At 40.7% G+C, this 20497-nt stretch overlaps 1 protein-coding gene across 1 annotated transcript in view; it reads right to left on the minus strand.

Annotated features, from left to right (window-relative positions):
- LOC137041808 (NACHT, LRR and PYD domains-containing protein 12-like) overlaps positions 1-20497 on the minus strand; it is a 50674-nt gene that overhangs the window by 10294 nt on the left and 19883 nt on the right. The window contains exons 3-9 of the mRNA XM_067418479.1: positions 11413-11586; positions 11134-11307; positions 10855-11028; positions 10576-10749; positions 10297-10470; positions 5989-6162; positions 5861-5907 (exon numbers count right to left, since the gene is read on the minus strand). Of these exons, the coding sequence (XP_067274580.1) occupies positions 5861-5907; positions 5989-6162; positions 10297-10470; positions 10576-10749; positions 10855-11028; positions 11134-11307; positions 11413-11586 (1091 nt within the window). The remainder of the gene's footprint in view (positions 1-5860; positions 5908-5988; positions 6163-10296; positions 10471-10575; positions 10750-10854; positions 11029-11133; positions 11308-11412; positions 11587-20497) is intronic.

A 20497-nucleotide genomic window follows, 5' to 3' on the forward strand; every position in this document is an offset into this window, starting at 1 on the left:
TTTCCTCACAGAGTGACTCACTTTCCTCACGCGGCGGGCGAATCACTTTCCTCACTGAGCGAATCACTTTCCTCACTGAGCGACTCACTTTCCTCACTGAGCGACTCACTTTCCTCACGCGACGGGCGAATCACTTTCCTCACAGAGCGACTCACTTTCCTCACGCGGCAGGCGAATCACTTTCCTCACTGAGCGAATCACTTTCCTCACAGAGCGACTCACTTTCCTCACGCGGCGGGCGAATCACTTTCCTCACAGAGCGAATCACTTTCCTCACAGAGCGAATCACTTTCCTCACGCGACGGGCGAATCACTTTCCTCACAGAGCGACTCACTTTCCTCACGCGACGGGCGAATCACTTTCCTCACAGAGCGACTCACTTTCCTCACGCGGCAGGCGAATCACTTTCCTCACTGAGCGAATCACTTTCCTCACAGAGCGACTCACTTTCCTCACGCGGCGGGCGAATCACTTTCCTCACTGAGCAAATCACTTTCCTCACGCGACGGGCGAATCACTTTCCTCACAGAGCGACTCACTTTCCTCACGCGGCAGGCGAATCACTTTCCTCACTGAGCGAATCACTTTCCTCACAGAGCGACTCACTTTCCTCACGCGGCGGGCGAATCACTTTCCTCACTGAGCGAATCACTTTCCTCACTGAGCGAATCACTTTCCTCACTGAGCGACTCACTTTCCTCACGCGACGGGCGAATCACTTTCCTCACAGAGCGACTCACTTTCCTCACGCGGCAGGCGAATCACTTTCCTCACTGAGCGAATCACTTTCCTCACAGAGCGACTCACTTTCCTCACGCGGCGGGCGAATCACTTTCCTCACTGAGCGAATCACTTTCCTCACAGAGCGAATCACTTTCCTCACGCGGCGGGCGAATCACTTTCCTCACTGAGCGAATCACTTTCCTCACAGAGCAAATCACTTTCCTCACGCGGCGGGCGAATCACTTTCCTCACTGAGCGAATCACTTTCCTCACAGAGGGAATCACTTTCCTCACAGAGCGAATCACTTTCCTCACAGAGGGAATCACTTTCCTCACTGAGCGAATCACTTTCCTCACTGAGCGAATCACTTTCCTCACAGAGCGAATCACTTTCCTCACAGAGCGACTCACTTTCCTCACGCGGCGGGCGAATCACTTTCCTCACTGAGCGAATCACTTTCCTCACAGAGCGAATCACTTTCCTCACGCGGCGGGCGAATCACTTTCCTCACAGAGCGAATCACTTTCCTCACGCGGCGGGCGAATCACTTTCCTCACAGAGCGAATCACTTTCCTCACGCGGCGGGCGAATCACTTTCCTCACTGAGCGAATCACTTTCCTCACTGAGCGAATCACTTTCCTCACAGAGCGAATCACTTTCCTCACGCGGCGGGCGAATCACTTTCCTCACTGAGCGAATCACTTTCCTCACTGAGCGAATCACTTTCCTCACAGAGCGACTCACTTTCCTCACGCGGCGGGCGAATCACTTTCCTCACTGAGCGAATCACTTTCCTCACAGAGCGACTCACTTTCCTCACTGCAGCGCGCTGCTGCACACGTCATTATTTAGCTCCGCTCACACGACACGCCCCCACCCGCTCGGCTTTTTTCACGATCGAGTGCGTGAAGTCGGACAGCTGTTGTGTGTAAATCGGCTGTACACTCGTTATTGCGGCGCGTGAGACTGAATGACTGCACTCGAACATGTCCACTATGATGTCGGACAACACTACTGGCCGTCCCTTCAAATAATGCCCTATTTCAGGGTATAGGGTCGATTTCAGATTCAGCCCCTGTCGTGGAGACTGAGCAGCCCAACATCTCGATTGAGACAGCGCAGTCTGTCAGGTGTGTGTGCGCGCCCGCCGATCTGTGTGTGACTTGTGTAGGTGAGTTTGTGTGCACATGTATGTTTGAGTGTGTTTTAAGTACAATTACAAAGCAATTCATTGGTTTTGTTTAACTCTGAATCAATTTTCGAGTTGCGTTGTGGTAAAAATAGCTACGGGTAACGCCAGCTGATTGAGGAGTGCAGCCATTCTACGTCATCAACCTAGAACGCAAACAAAATGGCGCCGCCCATGGTCCAAATATAAAATCGTTTTTTTAAATAACGTCGATCTTTCATGGGTTTTCTACTACATAATTCAGTAAGAGACATCATTTATGTTATATTAAGCCATACAAGTCTCAACACCAGGGGATCCCTTTAAATAATGTTAACAGGTCTTAATTTTCCTACGTCCATCTAACGCTACCTCATTGAAACGCTATCGCCTCCTGCAGCACGCGCACACGTGTGTGTGTGTGTGTTTGTTCCGTAGTGTTTGTAGTTCTTTCTTTCACTAGACCAACTATTGTTCGCTCTATTACAACTACAAATTAGACAAGCATGCGTCTTATATTGCAGCCAATCAGCTTTCGTGTTATTGGCACGAGCCTCTTTCTGATCTCCACAGACAGACGCATAAAACGGATTTTATGTGATTTATGACGGTTCTTGTAGTTCCGCGATCGTGAACGCGAAGGCGAATCTCTCACCATCTTGCTTAATGACCAAATAAAAGTATAATATACCCGATTGCACTAAAATAGTTAATAACCGTGATGTGAACGGCGAACTCCGATGTCAGACGGCGTGTGTGCTGCCTGTCAGCGCTCGAGCGAGTGTAATGGATGTTATTTCTAGGCTCATTAGCCTAACGTTACTCTTGAACGATCAAATACACACATTATGCAAATGTCTATATCCTGATTTGAGTTAAAAGGTTTGGGACCTGTCAGTAAGTTCTGGATCTGCGCATTAGTAAATTCTCAAAGTGAAAGCAAACTAATAGCTTAACAACACAAACGGGGAAACAGCACTTACACTTAAAGGAACACTACAACCTTTTTAGAAATAGGGCTTATTCAACTTTGCTACATTTAGATATGTGGGGAAATACATTTTAAGCTAAGCTAGCGGCGACCCTGCCAAACTAAAACAATGCATGCACTGAGACAAACGCATTCGCCCACATATCTAAATGTCTAAAGAAGTTGAATAAGCCCTATTTCTAAAAACGGTGGAGTGTTCCTCTTTGTAGATGTGCATCTGTATGTTGTATTTATTTGTCCTATTGTCATTTGTTTATAAGTATATATTTTATTACTGACCGATTACTTGATTACGTAATTACTTGAAAACTTTTTACTTATATTAAGCAATTATTGCTGTGGTTTACTTTTAAGATGTTGGTCATATTTCCCACCCCAAGCGATCGTGTTATTAAAGATAGATAGCGCACCGCTGGACCAGCCTTTTTTGTTTTTGTAATACCAAACAAGATTCATGCATTGGTCAAATGTTATATATATATACATATGCGCTAATCCTTGTGGGATTGAGCTATGAATAATAAGTTTACTAATACTTTGTTCAATTTAAATAAATTAAATAATATAAGTTTAAGTAACTGAGTGATTCTGCATTTGCTATGCATGTTTTTTTTTATTGCACGATAAAGGTCTTAAATTTTATTCATAATGGTCTTAAAAAGTTCTTAAAACATCTTAAATTTGGCTTGGTGAAACCTGCAGATACCCTGTCAGTGACTCTGATTCCTGCTGCACACTACGAACATCTCTGCAGCTCGAGCTGGGTGAGCTGATGGAACTGAAGCAGCCGTTATCCAAGACTTAAATCACGCTTTTATTTCTATAAAAAGCCAAACGACAGTGGAAGCGTAATGTAAATGTAGCGGCGGCATATCCTATCCTAACTTCACCCTCACACTCAGTCTGGCAATATCACACAAGATCTCATCACACCCCAAGACAACGGGAAAAGAACAGCAGATGACGTCGGGTGCTTTTCTACGCAGAGCGCTCCTACAAAACACGAGCTGCCCGCGGCACATAAAGAGAGCAAAATGCTCACCACTATAGAAATTGTTTTAAAAGGCACAATTATATGATTCTTAATTGTGTGGAAGTATAACCTTAACTTTCTTGTAATAGTTTCTCATTCTTGCATGTTGTACTGACGTTACTGTAACCTTTAAACAACATTATATTAATAACAAGAAAACTGGACATTTTAACATTATAGAAACATTTCAAATCAAAGTTCCCATAACCTTTTTAGGAACTGGGCTCATTTTGTTAGCCGGGCTCCATTGTGGGGACATTTGGTAGTAAAACCAGAGATCATTGTGGGACCAGCCAGTGGTCCAAATGAGAAAAATTAATAAATTATGCTTCTTTCTATAATTTGATGAGGTTTTTCAGCATTAATATGTGTTCCTCTGACCTAAATATTGTCCCAGTGGCTAGAAATGTTGATGGGTGTAAACCGAGTTCTGGCCGTCTTTCTCTGCCTTTGAGATAATGAGAGCCCAGACGAGCTGATCTTGAGTTCTCCTGTTATGACGTCATCAGGAAAGGTTTCCTCCCCTTCCTCTGCTTTGCCCACCCAGAGAATTAGTAGAGAATGGATTCAGTTTATCAGTCGCGATGTCAGCTCAGGCTTTACCATACGGATTCGACAGCACCGCTGAATCAAGCCAATAGCTAAAACCATCAACTTCACGTTGTTTCTGTTAGTTGCATGAAACTAATCTGTTATTTAAATGATTAAACTAGAGAGTGATCAAAGAACACTCTTTATAATGTTCGGATCTGTCAATCACTCATATATCTGCGGTGCACACTTGTCCAAACTGCCGTAATAATGAATGATGCTGTTATGCTCAACAGAAGCTCTTACTGTATTCATGTCGGTGTTGTGTTTGTTGTTAGTTGTGGTGAAAGCATTTTGTGAGAGAAATAACGTTGCAAAGTTCACTCGAGTTTATTCAGAGCTTTCAGATACAAACAAAATAAACTCACGCTCACAGCGCTCTCTACAACTCGGAACAATAACACTTTCTCAGCAATCTTTCCCCAGCTCTCCGTCTCAGTGGACTGGCAGCGCTGCAGCTGCTCGCACCTGACTAAACCACGCCCCCTCACTAAACCACGCCCCCTCCACCACAATCTCTTTTCTAATGTAAAGATGTTAACCAATCACAACAGTGGGTGTTTTCACTGAAGTCTCACAGCAGACACGCCCCTTGATGCTTTGATGTTAGAGGGCTAATATCAGTATAGAAAAAATGCCTTTTATTTCTAAATTATGACATTTTTTTAAAGGGGGGGGGTGAAATGCTGTTTCCTGCATACTGAGCTTTCCACTGTTAAAGACTTGGACTCCCATCCTAAACATAGACAAAGTTTCAGAAACTAATGTTGGACGTTTGATGGAGTATTTCTGTGTTAAAAATGCTCCTTCCGGTTTCTCACAAGTGTCGGAGAGTTTTTTTCGAGTATGGGTTGGCTTGACGTTAATAGAGCTGAAGGTCCTTGTATGGGCCGTACGGGCTCTTCTCCCGGTAGGGTGCGCGCGCATGACTAGAGCGAGAGAGGAAACGCACGCCCATACACACTCTCAGCTGCAGATCCAGTCGTCCGTGAACACTTCTGTCGTTATAGTCCGCGCCGCGCTCCACTTTATTCCTCTGGGTGAGGTCGAGCGACTTCAGCGCTTCAGCACAGCATTCTGGGAAGGCAGCGCTGCATTTGAACCGATTTGAACGCAGAAATGACGGGAAGCTTCACAACATCGCTTCAGTCGCGTCGCAAAGTGGATCTCCACGGTCACTGCTGTCAGGACTTCACCAAATCATACCAAAGAAGTGTGTTTCTGACGGAGCGGTCCCAGCGATAAAGGTTCGGTCCTGCTTTGGAAGCAGCTGGTGAGTAAAACTGCTTCAAATGTCAAATGGTAGTGTGTGTGTGTGTGTGTGTGTGTGTGTGTGTGTGTGTAGACATACACTTTCGTGGTCCTGGTGTGATCCTAATCTCCCCTCCATGATCAACACTATAAACACACAAACACACATTAATGTAGATATGCATCATCCACACACATTCACTATGTCAGTATCAGTGTTTGACACACTTCAGTATCTGTAGTGAGCAGTTTGGATCCTCCAGTTTGTCAGAGAGCAGCTTGACTCCTGAATCTCCTGGGTGATTGTAGCTTAGATCCAGCTCTCTCAGGTGTGAGGGGTTTGAACTCAGAGCTGAAGACAGAAAACCACAGCCTTCCTCTGTCACCATACAGCCAGACAACCTACAGATGGATCAAAACAGCCTCATCATCTATCTAGTTCTCTTTATATGTGTCACAAAAACATACCCATCAATCAAACCACACCAGACTTAGTTTGGAAGCAGACCAACACCCATCTTTTGAGCAGCCTCGGTCTGCTTGTTTGGTGCGCACCAGGGTTCGGATTGCAGCGTTCACATTTGTTCAGATTAACTGCACTAACCGAGCAATCGCACCACGGTTAGTTTTAATCAAACCAAACATGACAAGAGTGAATGCACCCTTACATGAGTTAAAGTCTTCAATGAACGCAAAGAGTTGTGAGCAAATGGGATGGGTCAAATATGCCACTAACTACACATTTCGTTTAACCCTTTGTTGAAATTATGCCCATTCGAAACCTGAATAATTCCAGAGCAAGTCAGAATAAATCAAAGTGTAACAATTTATTAACAGTCAGGTAAATGTATAATGCCAATTACATAATCAATTCAAAGGTAGCCTAATCCATATAACATCAAATACTCTGAAGAAAAGAATGAAATATACACCTGACTTCTGAAAATGACATAATGCTGGCTATCTTAAAACATCCAGCATTACGGGCTGACCTGACTACAGAATCGAGCCCTGAGCTCCTTGCAACATTTCTTTAAATACCCAGACCAGATTTATAAACTCTTTCAAATGTAAACAGTTCACAATGGGAATGTGCATTAATCAAGTCCTATAGACTTGTATGGATGAGAGGCCAAATGGCTGAAAGCCACACCCACCATACACAAAGGCAAGATATCTTTAAACTATTAAAACATTTATGATGTTCTAGTTTACTTCTGTGGAGATAAGATATTTGTACCAGTCGCACTGAGACATTTCAAATGATATCAAACACAAAATACTGTATAGTGAGGATTGACATTGTAACGAAGAGATTTCTGTTGCATTTCAGGTGATCTCAATATGAGGGGGAGCAGGAGTTTGGGGGAAGTTTCAGGTGAAAGGAAAGGCATTAAATTAGTGTCATTGTTCATATATTTTATAAATAGCTATTGTTCAGAACTGATGTATACACAAGATGCCTTTAATGGCACTGGTGCAGATATGCATTTATTTGATTGTGTGCATCGGTTAACCTGTTAAACTAAATGCCAACTTTTAGAAAAATCCTAAGAAATGCATACTCAGACTAAAACAAATACAGTTTGTGAATCCTTTGCACTAAAGGCATAATTATGGTCTCATTTGAAAGCAGACACTTGGCAGTTTACTGTAAAGTCAAAATTATAATATTTTTATAATCAAAAATAGCTATAATAAGCTTCAAAGTTTTTATTACAAAGTAAAGTTATTAGAAATGTATTTGTATTAAATATCTTTATGAAAATAAAATTGAAGTGGGCCCTGGAGGAATCTAGAAATGCACTACAGCTAAAGCCACAAGTCTGACCATGTTATATTTCAGATCTGAAGATGATAAGTCTAAAACTCTGAATTTTATTAAATGTTTTACAAGATCGTTTCATGTGATATTATTTTGAGATATCTCTAAAATATCAACTGAGGTTTATTGCCACATCTTATGAGCTTTCATTCAGTGTATTGCCTCTATTGTTTAGAGGTGCAAACTGCCCCATTCAGTTTGTCTCCCCGGCACACATTCACACTTCTGCGGACTGGTTATGGCTCTAATTATTATTCTTTTGTCTGCATTTTAATTACTAATGACTCTCTATTCAAACTGTTCTATTCAAACCTCATTTCCAAATCAAACCTCTCACTTTACCTTCAATGAGACTCTATTGAATGCATTTCGTCCAAATAAGCATTTCAGTAGTTTTACATTTAGAAAATGTTTATAAAAATAAAGTATTTGCTCAGTGGCAGGTGCATCTAGGGCAAGCTAGCATGTTAGCTTAGCACACCAGCAAAACAACAATTTATTTTATTCAAAACTTACTTCATATGACTTTATACTTTATAAGTCGAGTGATTTATATAACAATCTGTGATCTCATTTAGCTTCGGGTCAAAAAATCTGACAGAAAATACACAATGCTAAAAGCTGTGTGGAATAGCATTGCATTATAAATATAATCTATTATGAAACCACCCAACATGGCATAAAGAACACAGACCAACCATATGTTGCCGCGATTGTGAGTTTATTGCCTTCAAACGTGTTTATCTGCATGAAATAGCGATCTGACGATCTCTGGAAGCTGTTTATTTACGTAAGATACTCCCTGAATGTCACATGGCTTGACTGTTCTTCATGTGTTCCATATTAGGACTGAATGTTCAGTAGTACAGCTTTCCAGCGCCCTCCGGCTGCCAGAATGAATTGAAAACAGCACATCACAGTCTACTGCTCTCATAATCATACATCCGCGGATTTTGGAAAAAGATTGAATAAATAATACTTCTCTGTACAGAAATTTGACTCAAACATGTGAGAATCTATTAATATTTCTCCACATCTGCACACATTTGTTGTAAAAGCCCTGAGGGAAGTTGTTTTGTCGAGTGTCTTCGTGACAACCACAGGGGAGTTTTTTGATTTTTATGAATGGGAGCGCGCATATTACAATCAAAAGGTAGCGACGCCCATGATCATATGCATAACTCCTGGCACATATTAACACATTACGGTCACTATAAGACTTTGAGAATAAAACAGAGGTAAAAAAAATCAACTTTAGTCTTAGATCTTTTTAATGATGCATAGTTTGTCAAGGTAATTACTTACATCTGATAGTAATTGAGCTGATTTAAGCAAAGAGAGCTTCAGCACATCCACGTCCTCGTGAACGTTAAGAGGTAAAATAGATAGCACTGCAGAGTGAATAAATGCTACACCATCTATGAGTTACATCTACCATTTAGCTGTGTAAGAAATGGATTATTACAACTGTCAAAATAACCACTCCACATACCATTTTTGTGTTGTAAAGTTCCTTTTATTTCACATGAAGCTGTGAACATTGTCTTACCGTTATCTCTTCTTTGTGGTTGACTGTATGGGTCTCACTACAGCCCCTAGTGAGCCCCTTTATATAAGTTCTACCTATGAGGAGTTGGGTTATAAATCTGATATTTGTTGTTTTTGTTTTTTTCTTTACTGCAATTAAGCTCTTTTGAAACTGGTACATTTGTATGTGTCACTATGTGGTTTAAAATTTAAGATTTAGTACATTTCTATTTTATTTGTATTTTTCAGGTCATGTGAATTTATGTACCACCAAGATAGATTTGTTAATGGTTTGGTCCAGTTTTTGTGGCGGGAATTGTTTCTATTTAAAGAATGCTGTTTAGTGTTTAGGAAAAAAGAAAATAAGCAACCAGACGTCTGTAAATGCTCAATATCACCTGCATTATGAAGGATGAAGGATTTAACTGTATTATTCATTTATTAATTATTAGTTTACATCACTCAAACAGTTGTCAATGGAGAAACTGGCATCCAAGCAACACATAAGGGATCGATCCCGAGTTGCAACATCACTACATGCATTCTAGTAGCAGATAGTCGTGTATGCAGGGAAATTCATCATACCCCTTCGCTTAATAGTGTGGTCCCAAAAAAATATTAGTTTGAAGTGCTTTCTGGCCCTTCCCCTTACCGCTACCACTTCAGCCAAAAGAGAATCGAGACACCCCTACCCCTTCACGTGAATGTGCAAAACGAAGGGGTAGGGGAAAGGGAAGGGCTTAATCTAAGCTCTGTCTGTGAAAGCAGGCCTTAATGTGTTTAATTGTCATTAACCATGCAAAAATGTGTGCTTGCTTAATTAGTTAATTTTAATTAAAAAAACAAAACAATTGATTGACAGAATATGAAGAACATGAAAATCTTCAGGAGTCGGCTCTCCATGACAGTTTGAAACCAGACAAGACAACAGACCAAAAAACACACTCAGTTAAATATCATACAATTATAGTTTATCAACGAAATCCCGTAAAATATTGAGGTAATTTTGTGCTTAATAGCGGTGTAAATCGGCACATGTCTCATGATTCAATTCAATTACGATTATCATGTAAGAAAGATTGACTGAAAGAGAGAAGAACACACATCAACAGTCAGATCATCTACAAACACAGAGACATTACGACCATCGGACTGTAAATTATCTCTTATATGTTCTTAAATACCTCAGAATCTGCAGCTGACAGTCTGAACTCTTCAGTCCATCAGAGAGCAGTTTCATTGCTGTATCCTGCAGATCATTGTTACTCAGGTCCAGCTCTCTCAGGATACAGTTTGAGGATTGAAGAGCTGATGACAGACTCTCACAACACTGAACAGTGAGATTACAGTGAGTAAGACTGAAAGAAAGAAGAACACACACATCAACAGTCAGATCATCTACAAACACACAAAAACATTATGACCATTGGACTATAAATGATCTCTCATATGTTCTAAAATACCTCAGTATCTGCAGCTGACAGTTTGAACTCTTCAGCCGATCCGAGAGCAGCTTCACTCCTGAATCCTGCAGGTCATTGTTACTCAGGTCCAGCTCTCTCAGGGCACAGTTTGAGGATTGAAGAGCTGATGACAAACTCTCACAACACTGATCAGTGAGATTACAGTGAGTAAGACTGAAAGAGAGCAGAACACACACATCAACAGTCAGATCATCTACAAACACACAAAAACATTATGACCATTGGACTATAAATGATCTCTCATATGTTCTTAAATACCTCAGTATCTGCAGCTGACAGTTTGGACTCTTCAGTCCATCAGAGAGCAGTTTTACTCCTGAATCCTGCAGGTCATTGTTACTCAGGTCCAGCTCTCTCAGGACACAGTTTGAGGATTGAAGAGCTGATGACAAACTCTCACAACACTGAACAGTGAGATTACAGTGAGTAAGACTGAAAGAGAGAAGAACACACACATCAACAGTCAGATCATCTACAAACACACAAAAACATTATGACCATTGGACTATAAATGATCTCTCATATGTTCTTAAATACCTCAGTATCTGCAGCTGACAGTTTGGACTCTTCAGCCGATCCGAGAGCAGCTTCACTCCTGATTCCTGCAGGTCATTGTTACTCAGGTCCAGCTCTCTCAGGGCACAGTTTGAGGATTGAAGAGCTGATGACAAACTCTCACAACACTGATCAGTGAGATTACAGTGAGTAAGACTGAAAGAGAGAAGAACACACACATCAACAGTCAGACCATCTACAAACACACAAAAACATTATGACCATTGGACTATAAATGATCTCTCATATGTTCTTAAATACCTCAGTATCTGCAGCTGACAGTTTGGACTCTTCAGCCCATCAGAGAGCAGTTTCACTCCTGAATCCTGCAGGTGATTGTTACTCAGGTCCAGCTCTCTCAGGGCACAGTTTGAGGATTGAAGAGCTGATGACAAACTCTCACAACACTGATCAGTGAGATTACAGCCAGCGAGACTAGAAAAGATTAAATAATATAACATTAAAACAATAATGAAATAACAATAAACGAATGTAAAGGAAGTTGCCAGTTGTCTGTCCTCAGGAATCTGGAACAAAATATTTTTTAATATTCTAGCCTGAATGAAAAATGAAAAAAATGTAATACTTTTATAATTTAAAAGAAAATGTAATCATTTTATCATTCAAGTTCATTAAAGTTGCACAATTCTGTTTGAGAAACACTTTTGAAAGTGGATCGGACCAAGCACCATAACACACTTGTAATCAATCAGCAGCAGGGGGCGTGTCCACTCATGATGGGGGAGGAGAGACAGTGAGCCAATCAACAGTAGGGGGTCTGTCAACTAATGGAGGAGAGCGACGAAGAGGAAGAATTAAAGAAAGACTATAGAAAGAGAGATGGCTGAGAGGTATTACAATAGACAAAAGGTCAGAGGAATATCACCAGAAAAAGAAGGGTTATGATCAGGAAAGAGCTTTATGATGCACGTTAATATAAGATCATATTTCCAGCACTGGAGAGACCTAAGCAGGAGAGCCTGAAAATTGACGCCAATGTTGTTTTGATTTTGCTCAATACATATATTTAACATTGGTAACAAGTAAAATGGTGACTAACAACAATCTCTTGCTTGTATATACTCTTGTGTACTGTATGTTCATTTTTTGTTCACCCTTGTCGTTCTTTCTTCATTATTTTTCTTCACGGGATGAACTTCAAATGGCCTGCAACTTGTCTATTGCTGTTTATAGATTAATTGCCTTCAAGCGATTCTAGATGCCATATTAACAATATTGTTATTTGTTACAATGGTAGTGAAGTTCCATGCGTGGTTTTGCCTGTGGTTAATGTTATCACAAACTAAATGTAATACTATGGAAGACAAAGGGTTAATTAGAGTTCTATCTCAGTACGAATATTTACATTTTAGGCCCTACCCTTTTAAAATGAGTTTTAACATTTTACAGATGTTTCTATTTGTGTTAATGAACATAAATTTATATCTGCATTCCAACTCAAGCTACTGCTACTGTCAAATGTCCATTTTCAAAATACAAAACATGTAATATTATTAATAATATGTGCTTGTACCATGGTGAAGCCCAATGCCCGTCATGCGTGTGGAGATTGCCACACTGCTGGCAAAGGGTGCGATCGAGCCTTTCTCTCCAAATGAAGTCCGGCTTCTACAGCCCTTACTTTACTGTACCCAAGAAAACCGGTGGTTAACGACCGATCCTGGACCTGCGCGTCCTGAACCGATCCCTTCACAGGCTTCCGTTCAGGATGTTTACAGCAAAAAGCCTTTTTGAATGCATTCGTCCAGCAGATTGGTTTGCAGCGATCGACCTGACGGACGCCTACTTCCATGTCTCCTTCCTTCAGTTTGCTTTTGAGGGGCGGGCATATCAGTGCGCGGTTCTCCCATTCGGGCTAGCTCTGTCCCCTAGCGTCTTTACGTTGCTGGCAGAACGGTTTGACCCTGCACCACTGCCGAGCATTGCTCAGGGGTCAACACATGCTAGTCTGGTCAGACAACATGGCTAGAGTAGCATACATCAACCAGCAGGGTGGTCTACTAATCATAGCTATACACTGTTTGTTAATAGGCCAGAGGAGAACTGGTACCCTGACTGAGTCTGGTTTCTCCCAAGGTTTATTTTTCTCCATCATGCCCTGGTGGAGTTTTGGTTCCTTGTTTTGGTCGCCTTTAGCGTGGCTTGCTCAGTTGGGGACACTAAACGCTTTTCAACTAAATATCCAAATGAAATCAATTTATTAGGTCTTAACCAACATTATCGCTAGGGTTGTAACGGTATGAGATTTTCACAGTATGATAATCTTCTCAAAATACAAGAAAATATCACGGTTTCACGGTATTAAAAAATCTTTATTGTTTTGCTCTGTAATTTATTAATTTATTATTATAATCATCAGCTACAATGACCCATCAATAAATGAAAACAGATTTTTTTATACTTAACATATGGTTTAAGTTTAAACCTTTTTATACAAAAAAAACAAAACCTCATGAAAGTATGAGTCTACCTTTTTTTGGGGGGGGGGATACAAGAAATGTAAAAAATATTCCTCATTTGAACAAAATAAGGAATTCTATTTATCTTTTTAGATTAGAAAATAATAAACTAAACTTTAATATTTTTGAAGTTTTTAATATTTTGATATTGTAATAATTTCAGTTACTCTCCAAATTAATGTAGAAACAATTTAAAGACAGCATATTTTAAATATGTTGTAATGGCATCTTTTTATAAATGAAGGCCAGTATCACTGACACCAATGTCTCTATGAAACATTAATGACGTTACATTACAGTAGGGGTGTAAGAAAATATCGATACACATGAATATGGCGATATTATGTTTGGCGATACTGTATCGATTCTCAAAAACGCTGTATCGATATTTATATATTTATTTATTTACATCCAAGATTCGTAGCTTTGTGTTCGGTTTAAACCACAGACTGTATAACACCCAACCGCTAGATGGCAGTGTTATCTCAGAACGTATAAAGGACGCGGAGCCGGAGAAGCGCAAGGTAAAAGTGCGTGCATCACTAGTGTTTACATTAGCAAACCCAGCTCTCAAATCGATAGCATTATTCCGCTCCTGCAGTATACAGAGAAGCCACTAAGGAAATCGACAAGAAACATTTTGTTTGCAAAATAGGCCAAGTTATAATCTAATACTCGGGAAACACATTGAAACAGAGAGCTCGCTTAACATCCTGACGTCACCCGCGCTGCTGAGAATTGTTTCGATAGAATGTCCTGCAAGTTTTCCTCTTAGTAACAAAATAAACACATGCCAAAACTGACAGCGGTGGCAGGAGAACGAAAGATAATAGCGATGTGGATATGGATGCACCAGCTCTGCAGTTCAGTAACGTTACTTGAAATAGCACTTTATACAATAGACTGCTTTATAGAAAACAGCTTTAGGGTCCGATCACACAGAACGCGTTTTTCAGCTTCGAAAACGCGAGGCGCACTGCACTCCCTTCTTTGGTCAGCGTTTTCTCATTCAAAAAAGAGCAGTGCGCTTTAATGTTTCTAGGCAACCCCCGAATCACCTGTACAGTCAGTCAAATCAATGTAACGGTCAACACAACGGAAGGCCCGCCGCTTCATTCATTCGATTGGACAACAGAAAATAAGCGTGATGATGTCGTGCGCTTTTCTGCTCAGTTGACTTTTTTTCAACTTCATGCGCTCGCAGCGCTCCTTCAAAAACACGAGGCGCACAGGGCGCATAAGCAGCGCGCATAACGCTCTCTGCCAACTGAAACCCATTCAAAAAAGGCGCCTCTCGCTGCAAAAAGCGTTCTGTGTGATCGGGGCTACTGTGTTAAATATAAAACAAACGGTCATTCAGTCATGAAACGGACTGCACTTTCTGTTGTTAAATAGCCACTGCTATACTGTGAACCTTTAAAACATATACACATAAAGAATCCTGCAGTCACTTTACATTTCCCTTAACTTAGATTGCACATTGCATATGATTAGTGATATAAATTATAGGCTGTATTAATTAAATAAAATACTTTGTCTCATGTTTTAGGCTTATGGTTGTGTTCTTTATTCTTTTAAATTATAAAAAAAAAACACACAAAAAAGAAATATAGCAATATACAGTATTGTTCAAAATAATAGCAGTACAATGTGACTAACCAGAATAATCAAGGTTTTTAGTATATTTTTTTATTGCTACGTGGCAAACAAGTTACCAGTAGGTTCAGTAGATTGTCAGAAAACAAATGAGACCCAGCATTCATGATATGCACGCTCTTAAGGCTGTGCAATTGGGCAATTAGTTGAAAGGGGTGTGTTCAAAAAAATAGCAGTGTCTACCTTTGACTGTACAAACTCAAAACTATTTTGTACAAACATTTTTTTTTCTGGGATTTAGCAATCCTGTGAATCACTAAACTAATATTTAGTTGTATGACCACAGTTTTTTAAAACTGCTTGACATCTGTGTGGCATGGAGTCAACCAACTTGTGGCACCTCTCAGCTGTTATTCCACTCCATGATTCTTTAACAACATTCCACAATTCATTCACATTTCTTGGTTTTGCTTCAGAAACAGCATTTTTGATATCACCCCACAAGTTCTCAATTGGATTAAGGTCTGGAGATTGGGCTGGCCACTCCATAACATTAATTTTGTTGGTTTGGAACCAAGACTTTGCCCGTTTACTAGTGTGTTTTGGGTCATTGTCTTGTTGAAACAACCGTTTCAAGGGCATGTCCTCTTCAGCATAGGGCAACATGACCTCTTCAAGTATTTTAACATTTGCAAACTGATCCATGATCCCTGGTATGCGATAAATAGGCCCAACACCATAGTAGGAGAAACATGCCCATATCATGATGCTTGCACCTCCATGCTTCACTGTCTTCACTGTGTACTGTGGCTTGAATTCAGAGTTTGGGGGTCGTCTCACAAACTGCCTGTGGCCCTTGGACCCAAAAAGAACAATTTTACTCTCATCAGTCCACAAAATGTTCCTCCATTTCTCTTTAGGCCAGTTGATGTGTTCTTTGGCAAATTGTAACCTCTTCTGCACATGCCTTTTTTTTAACAGAGGGACTTTGCGGGGGATTCTTGAAAATAGATTAGCTTCACACAGACGTCTTCTAACTGTCACAGTACTTACAGGTAACTCCAGACGGTCTTTGATCATCCTGGAGGTGATCATTGGCTGAGCCTTTGCCATTCTGGTTATTCTTCTATCCATTTTGATGGTTGTCTTCCGTTTTCTTCCACGTCTCTCTGGTTTTGCTCTCCATTTTAAGGCATTGGAGATCATTTTAGCTGAACAGCCTATCATTTTTTGCACCTCTTTATAGGTTTTCCCCTCTCTAATCAACTTTTTAATCAAAGTACGCTGTTCTTCTGAACAATGTCTTGAACGACCCATTTTCCTCAGCTTTCAAATGCATGTTCAACAAGTGTTGGCTTCATCCTTAAATAGGGGCCACCTGATTCACACCTGTTTCTTCACAAAATTGATGACCTCAGTGTTTGAATGCCACACTGCTATTTTTTTTGAACACACCCCTTTCAACTAATTGCCCAATTGCACAGCCTTAAGAGCGTGCATATCATGAATGCTGGGTCTCGTTTGTTTTCTGAGAATCTACTGAACCTACTGGTAACTTGTTTGCCACGTAGCAATAAAAAATATACTAAAATCCTTGATTATTCTGGTTAGTCACATTGTACTGCTATTATTTTGAACAATACTGTATTGCCTCTCTTACAATATCGCAATATATTGTATCGTGATACGTGATTGTATCGCCAGAGTCTTGGCAATACACAGCCCTACATTACAGTATAAATGAAAGCTACCCAATTTCAACATTTTTTTATTTATTTTTTTATTTGAGTGAACTTAAAACAAATCTTTAAATAAACTCATTATTAAAAAAATATAGTTACCAGTTGCCTTCCCTGTTAGACATATACAGAAATGTAAGTTATCAAACAGCTTTCTTAACTGCATAAATAATACATTAAATATAGAATAATCGTCTTTTCTCTGTTCCCGTTATTTCTTTGTTCATCAGTGTTTAAAATCGTCCGCCGCCGAACATGATGCAGATCTAACGCGCAGACACGTGCATCTCACTTTCTCACGTTTATTTAAGACGTTATTTAACTATTTTAAGACTCCTATTATGAGAATACTCAACTCAACTGACATTTTGACAGCAGTCCATTCCCTGTGTTGCTGTTATTGTTTGTTCAAGAGCGAAAGAGAACTCGATGAGTGCACGAGACTGGCGCAACTAACTTATGGATCTGATTGAGGCGCAGACAGGACATCGACATACAGCGCGTTCTCCTCTGTCTTGTGTGTATGTGTGTGTTTGTGTGTCAGGATATCGACATAAAGTGCGTTTTCTTCTGTCTTGTGTCTGTGTGTGAGTGTGTGTGTGTGTCTCAGGACACTGACATAGGCTACAGCACGTTCTCTTCTGTCTTGTCTTGTGTGAGTGTGTCAGGACATCGACATACAGCTTAGATGGTTTAAAAGCATTACATAAATAAGAGCGTGATGGTGTTCATGAATATGGGAGAACATGTTCGACGTATTTCCTGCTTTTGCAGCCACTCTTCATGCAAACTGGATAATCCTCTTTAAGGACAACCCTGCAGTAATTTTTCAAATACTCAAAGTATTCCAATACTGCAGATTGTAACTTTTTTTTGGTCAGGGGATAGAGATTAGAATTTGTAGCCTCTGGCTCTGACATTTTCTCAGTTGTACATAGAGTGGAGTCTAAGCAGTGACGTATAATGACGTTGCATATGCGCAGTGCGCAGGTGAGATCTGTTTTCATTTTTTCTCCAAAACCGTGCATAAGCAAATGCTCACGGGATGATAATCGTACATGTCAATATCGCAATAAACCGCCATACCGATTTACTGTTGCAACCCTAATTGTCGCTATATGATAAATTAAAATAAGCTGATAACATCACCGTTTTCTCCAGAACCACTGTACAGACAAATCAAATGTTGTGGCAAAATTGTCCTGTTAAACACTGTGAAGCTGCTTTGAAACAATCGGCATTGTAAAAGCGCTATAAGTAAAGTTGACTTGACTCCTCGCTCCCGTCATATGTCCAGTAGTGAAAAGAGTACTGAAAAAGCATACTCAAGTAGAAGTACTGTTACTCAAAGTAGGAGTAACAAGTAGACCTTTTAAAAGTACTCAAGAGTAGTGAGTAGTGAGTATTATGCTGTGAATGTTAGTCAACCTTATACCCTGCAAATTAAAAATGTAGCTTACTCTTTTATGGATGATTCTCAGTAAGAACAAATAAACATATCACCAAAACATATTTCAATATTTATTTCAATATTTATTTTTATTTTTTACTGTTAGCATTAAAAATACAGCCATGTAATATTTGAGAAATCAACCAATAATCTGGTAACATTCATTCACTCATCCTTTCCAATCACCCCACTACCTGTCTGCTTGATCCTAAACCCTCTCCCCTCCTTCAGGCTATTTCTTCTTCAATCACTCCTGCACTCACTCACATTGTCAACACTTCTCTTCACACGGGAACCTTTCCCACAGCATTTAAGCAGTCTCGGGTAACCCCACTGCTTAAGAAACCCTCTCTGAATCCAGCACTTTTAGAAAACTACCGACCGGTATCCCTTCTGCCTTTCATTGCAAAGACCCTTGAGTGAGTTGTGTTCAATCAACTCTCTATGTTTCTTGAACAGAATAACCTCCCGGACAACAACCAATCCGGCTTCAAAAGCGGCCAATCGACTGAGACTGCCTTGCTCTCGGTAACTGAGGCTCTGAGACTGGCAAAAGCAGCTTCCAAATCCTCTGTGCTCATTCTGCTGGATCTGTCTGCTGCTTTTGACACAGTTAACCACCAGATCCTCCTGTCAACACTTAAGAGGACGGGGATCTCAGGATCTGCTCTCCAGTGGTTCAGGTCTTACCTCTCTGGTAGGTCCTACAGGGTGTCATGGAGAGGTGTAGTGTCTAAGTCACATCATCTAGCTACTGGGGTTCCCCAGGGCTCAGTGCTTGGACCACTTCTCTTCTCCATCTACATGTCATCATTAGGTTCTGTCATTCAGAAACACGGCTTCTCCTATCACTGCTATGCTGATGACACTCAACTCTACTTCTCATTTCAACCAGATGATCCTACAGTCAGTGTTCGTATCGCTGCCTGTCTGACAGACATTTCTGACTGGATGAAGGAGCATCACTTTCAACTCAATCTTGCAAAGACAGAATTACTTGTTGTCTCAACCAACCCAGCACTTCATCAAAATTTCTCCATTCAGCTCGGTTCATCAACCATAACTCCATCCAGGACAGCCAGGAACCTTGGAGTTGTGATTGATGACCAGTTAATCTTGGAACATACTCTGCAAAAACAAAGAAATGTGTTGGTTTTCTGGAGGTGGCAAGAACAAGAACAAAGAACAAAGTTCGCTCTGGCCAGTACATTCCATACTTCACGAGAAAAGCAGGAGCTGATTATCTTTGTTTCTCTGCATTAACCACGCCCACTTTAAATGTCTGACCAATCACACAATAGTTCTCGGACACCCACAAGAAAAAAGTTCTGCTCAGGCAATGTGTCGAGAACAAGCTGGGAGAACTCCCGGACCAGGCGTCTCATTTATAACCGTTGCATACGCACAAATAAGCCCCGAAAGAAGCTTATGCCACTTCTGACGCATTAGTTGTGATTTATAAAAACAAACTTGACAGCAAAACTTGCGCACCTGCACACAAACTCTGACCCATGCATACGAACATTTTGGAGATGGAACAGTGTGGCGATGGTGAGCCGAGGGACTGACGGCAGATGAAGGAAATGAACTTGAGACATTGCTCATGGCATATCATATAAATCACTTTTAATCCTCATTAAGCGTCCTAGTCATAATGCATGTTCACAATACCAATTTACATACATAAATGGCCCAAAATGATCAAATAAAACTACATCAATTCATTTTCCTTCATTTTAATTTTCTAATTTCTCACGGTGGGCGTATGGGTTTACCACTCATTGTCTGATTGGTGACATAGTGTAAAGGATTGAATGTGATTGCTGAAAACATATAAATACGGTGACACTTCTGCATGTAGTATATTACATGATGGATGCGCTGGCATTGCTGGAGGACTATGCCAATGGCAGACTAACGGCCGTTTCACACCGCAAGCGTGAGCGGCGCGTGAGCAGCGCGTATTTTTTTCGGCGCCCATGTTAATCAATGAGTGCATTCACACCGGGAGCAGGAGCAGCACGTGAGCGTCAAGCAGGAGCGTCGCGTGAGCAGCAGTGAAGCAGGGGTTTCGGCTGCGA

Source organism: Pseudorasbora parva, chromosome 15 (assembly GCF_024679245.1).
Source record: "Pseudorasbora parva isolate DD20220531a chromosome 15, ASM2467924v1, whole genome shotgun sequence".
Lineage (NCBI taxonomy): Eukaryota > Metazoa > Chordata > Actinopteri > Cypriniformes > Gobionidae > Pseudorasbora > Pseudorasbora parva.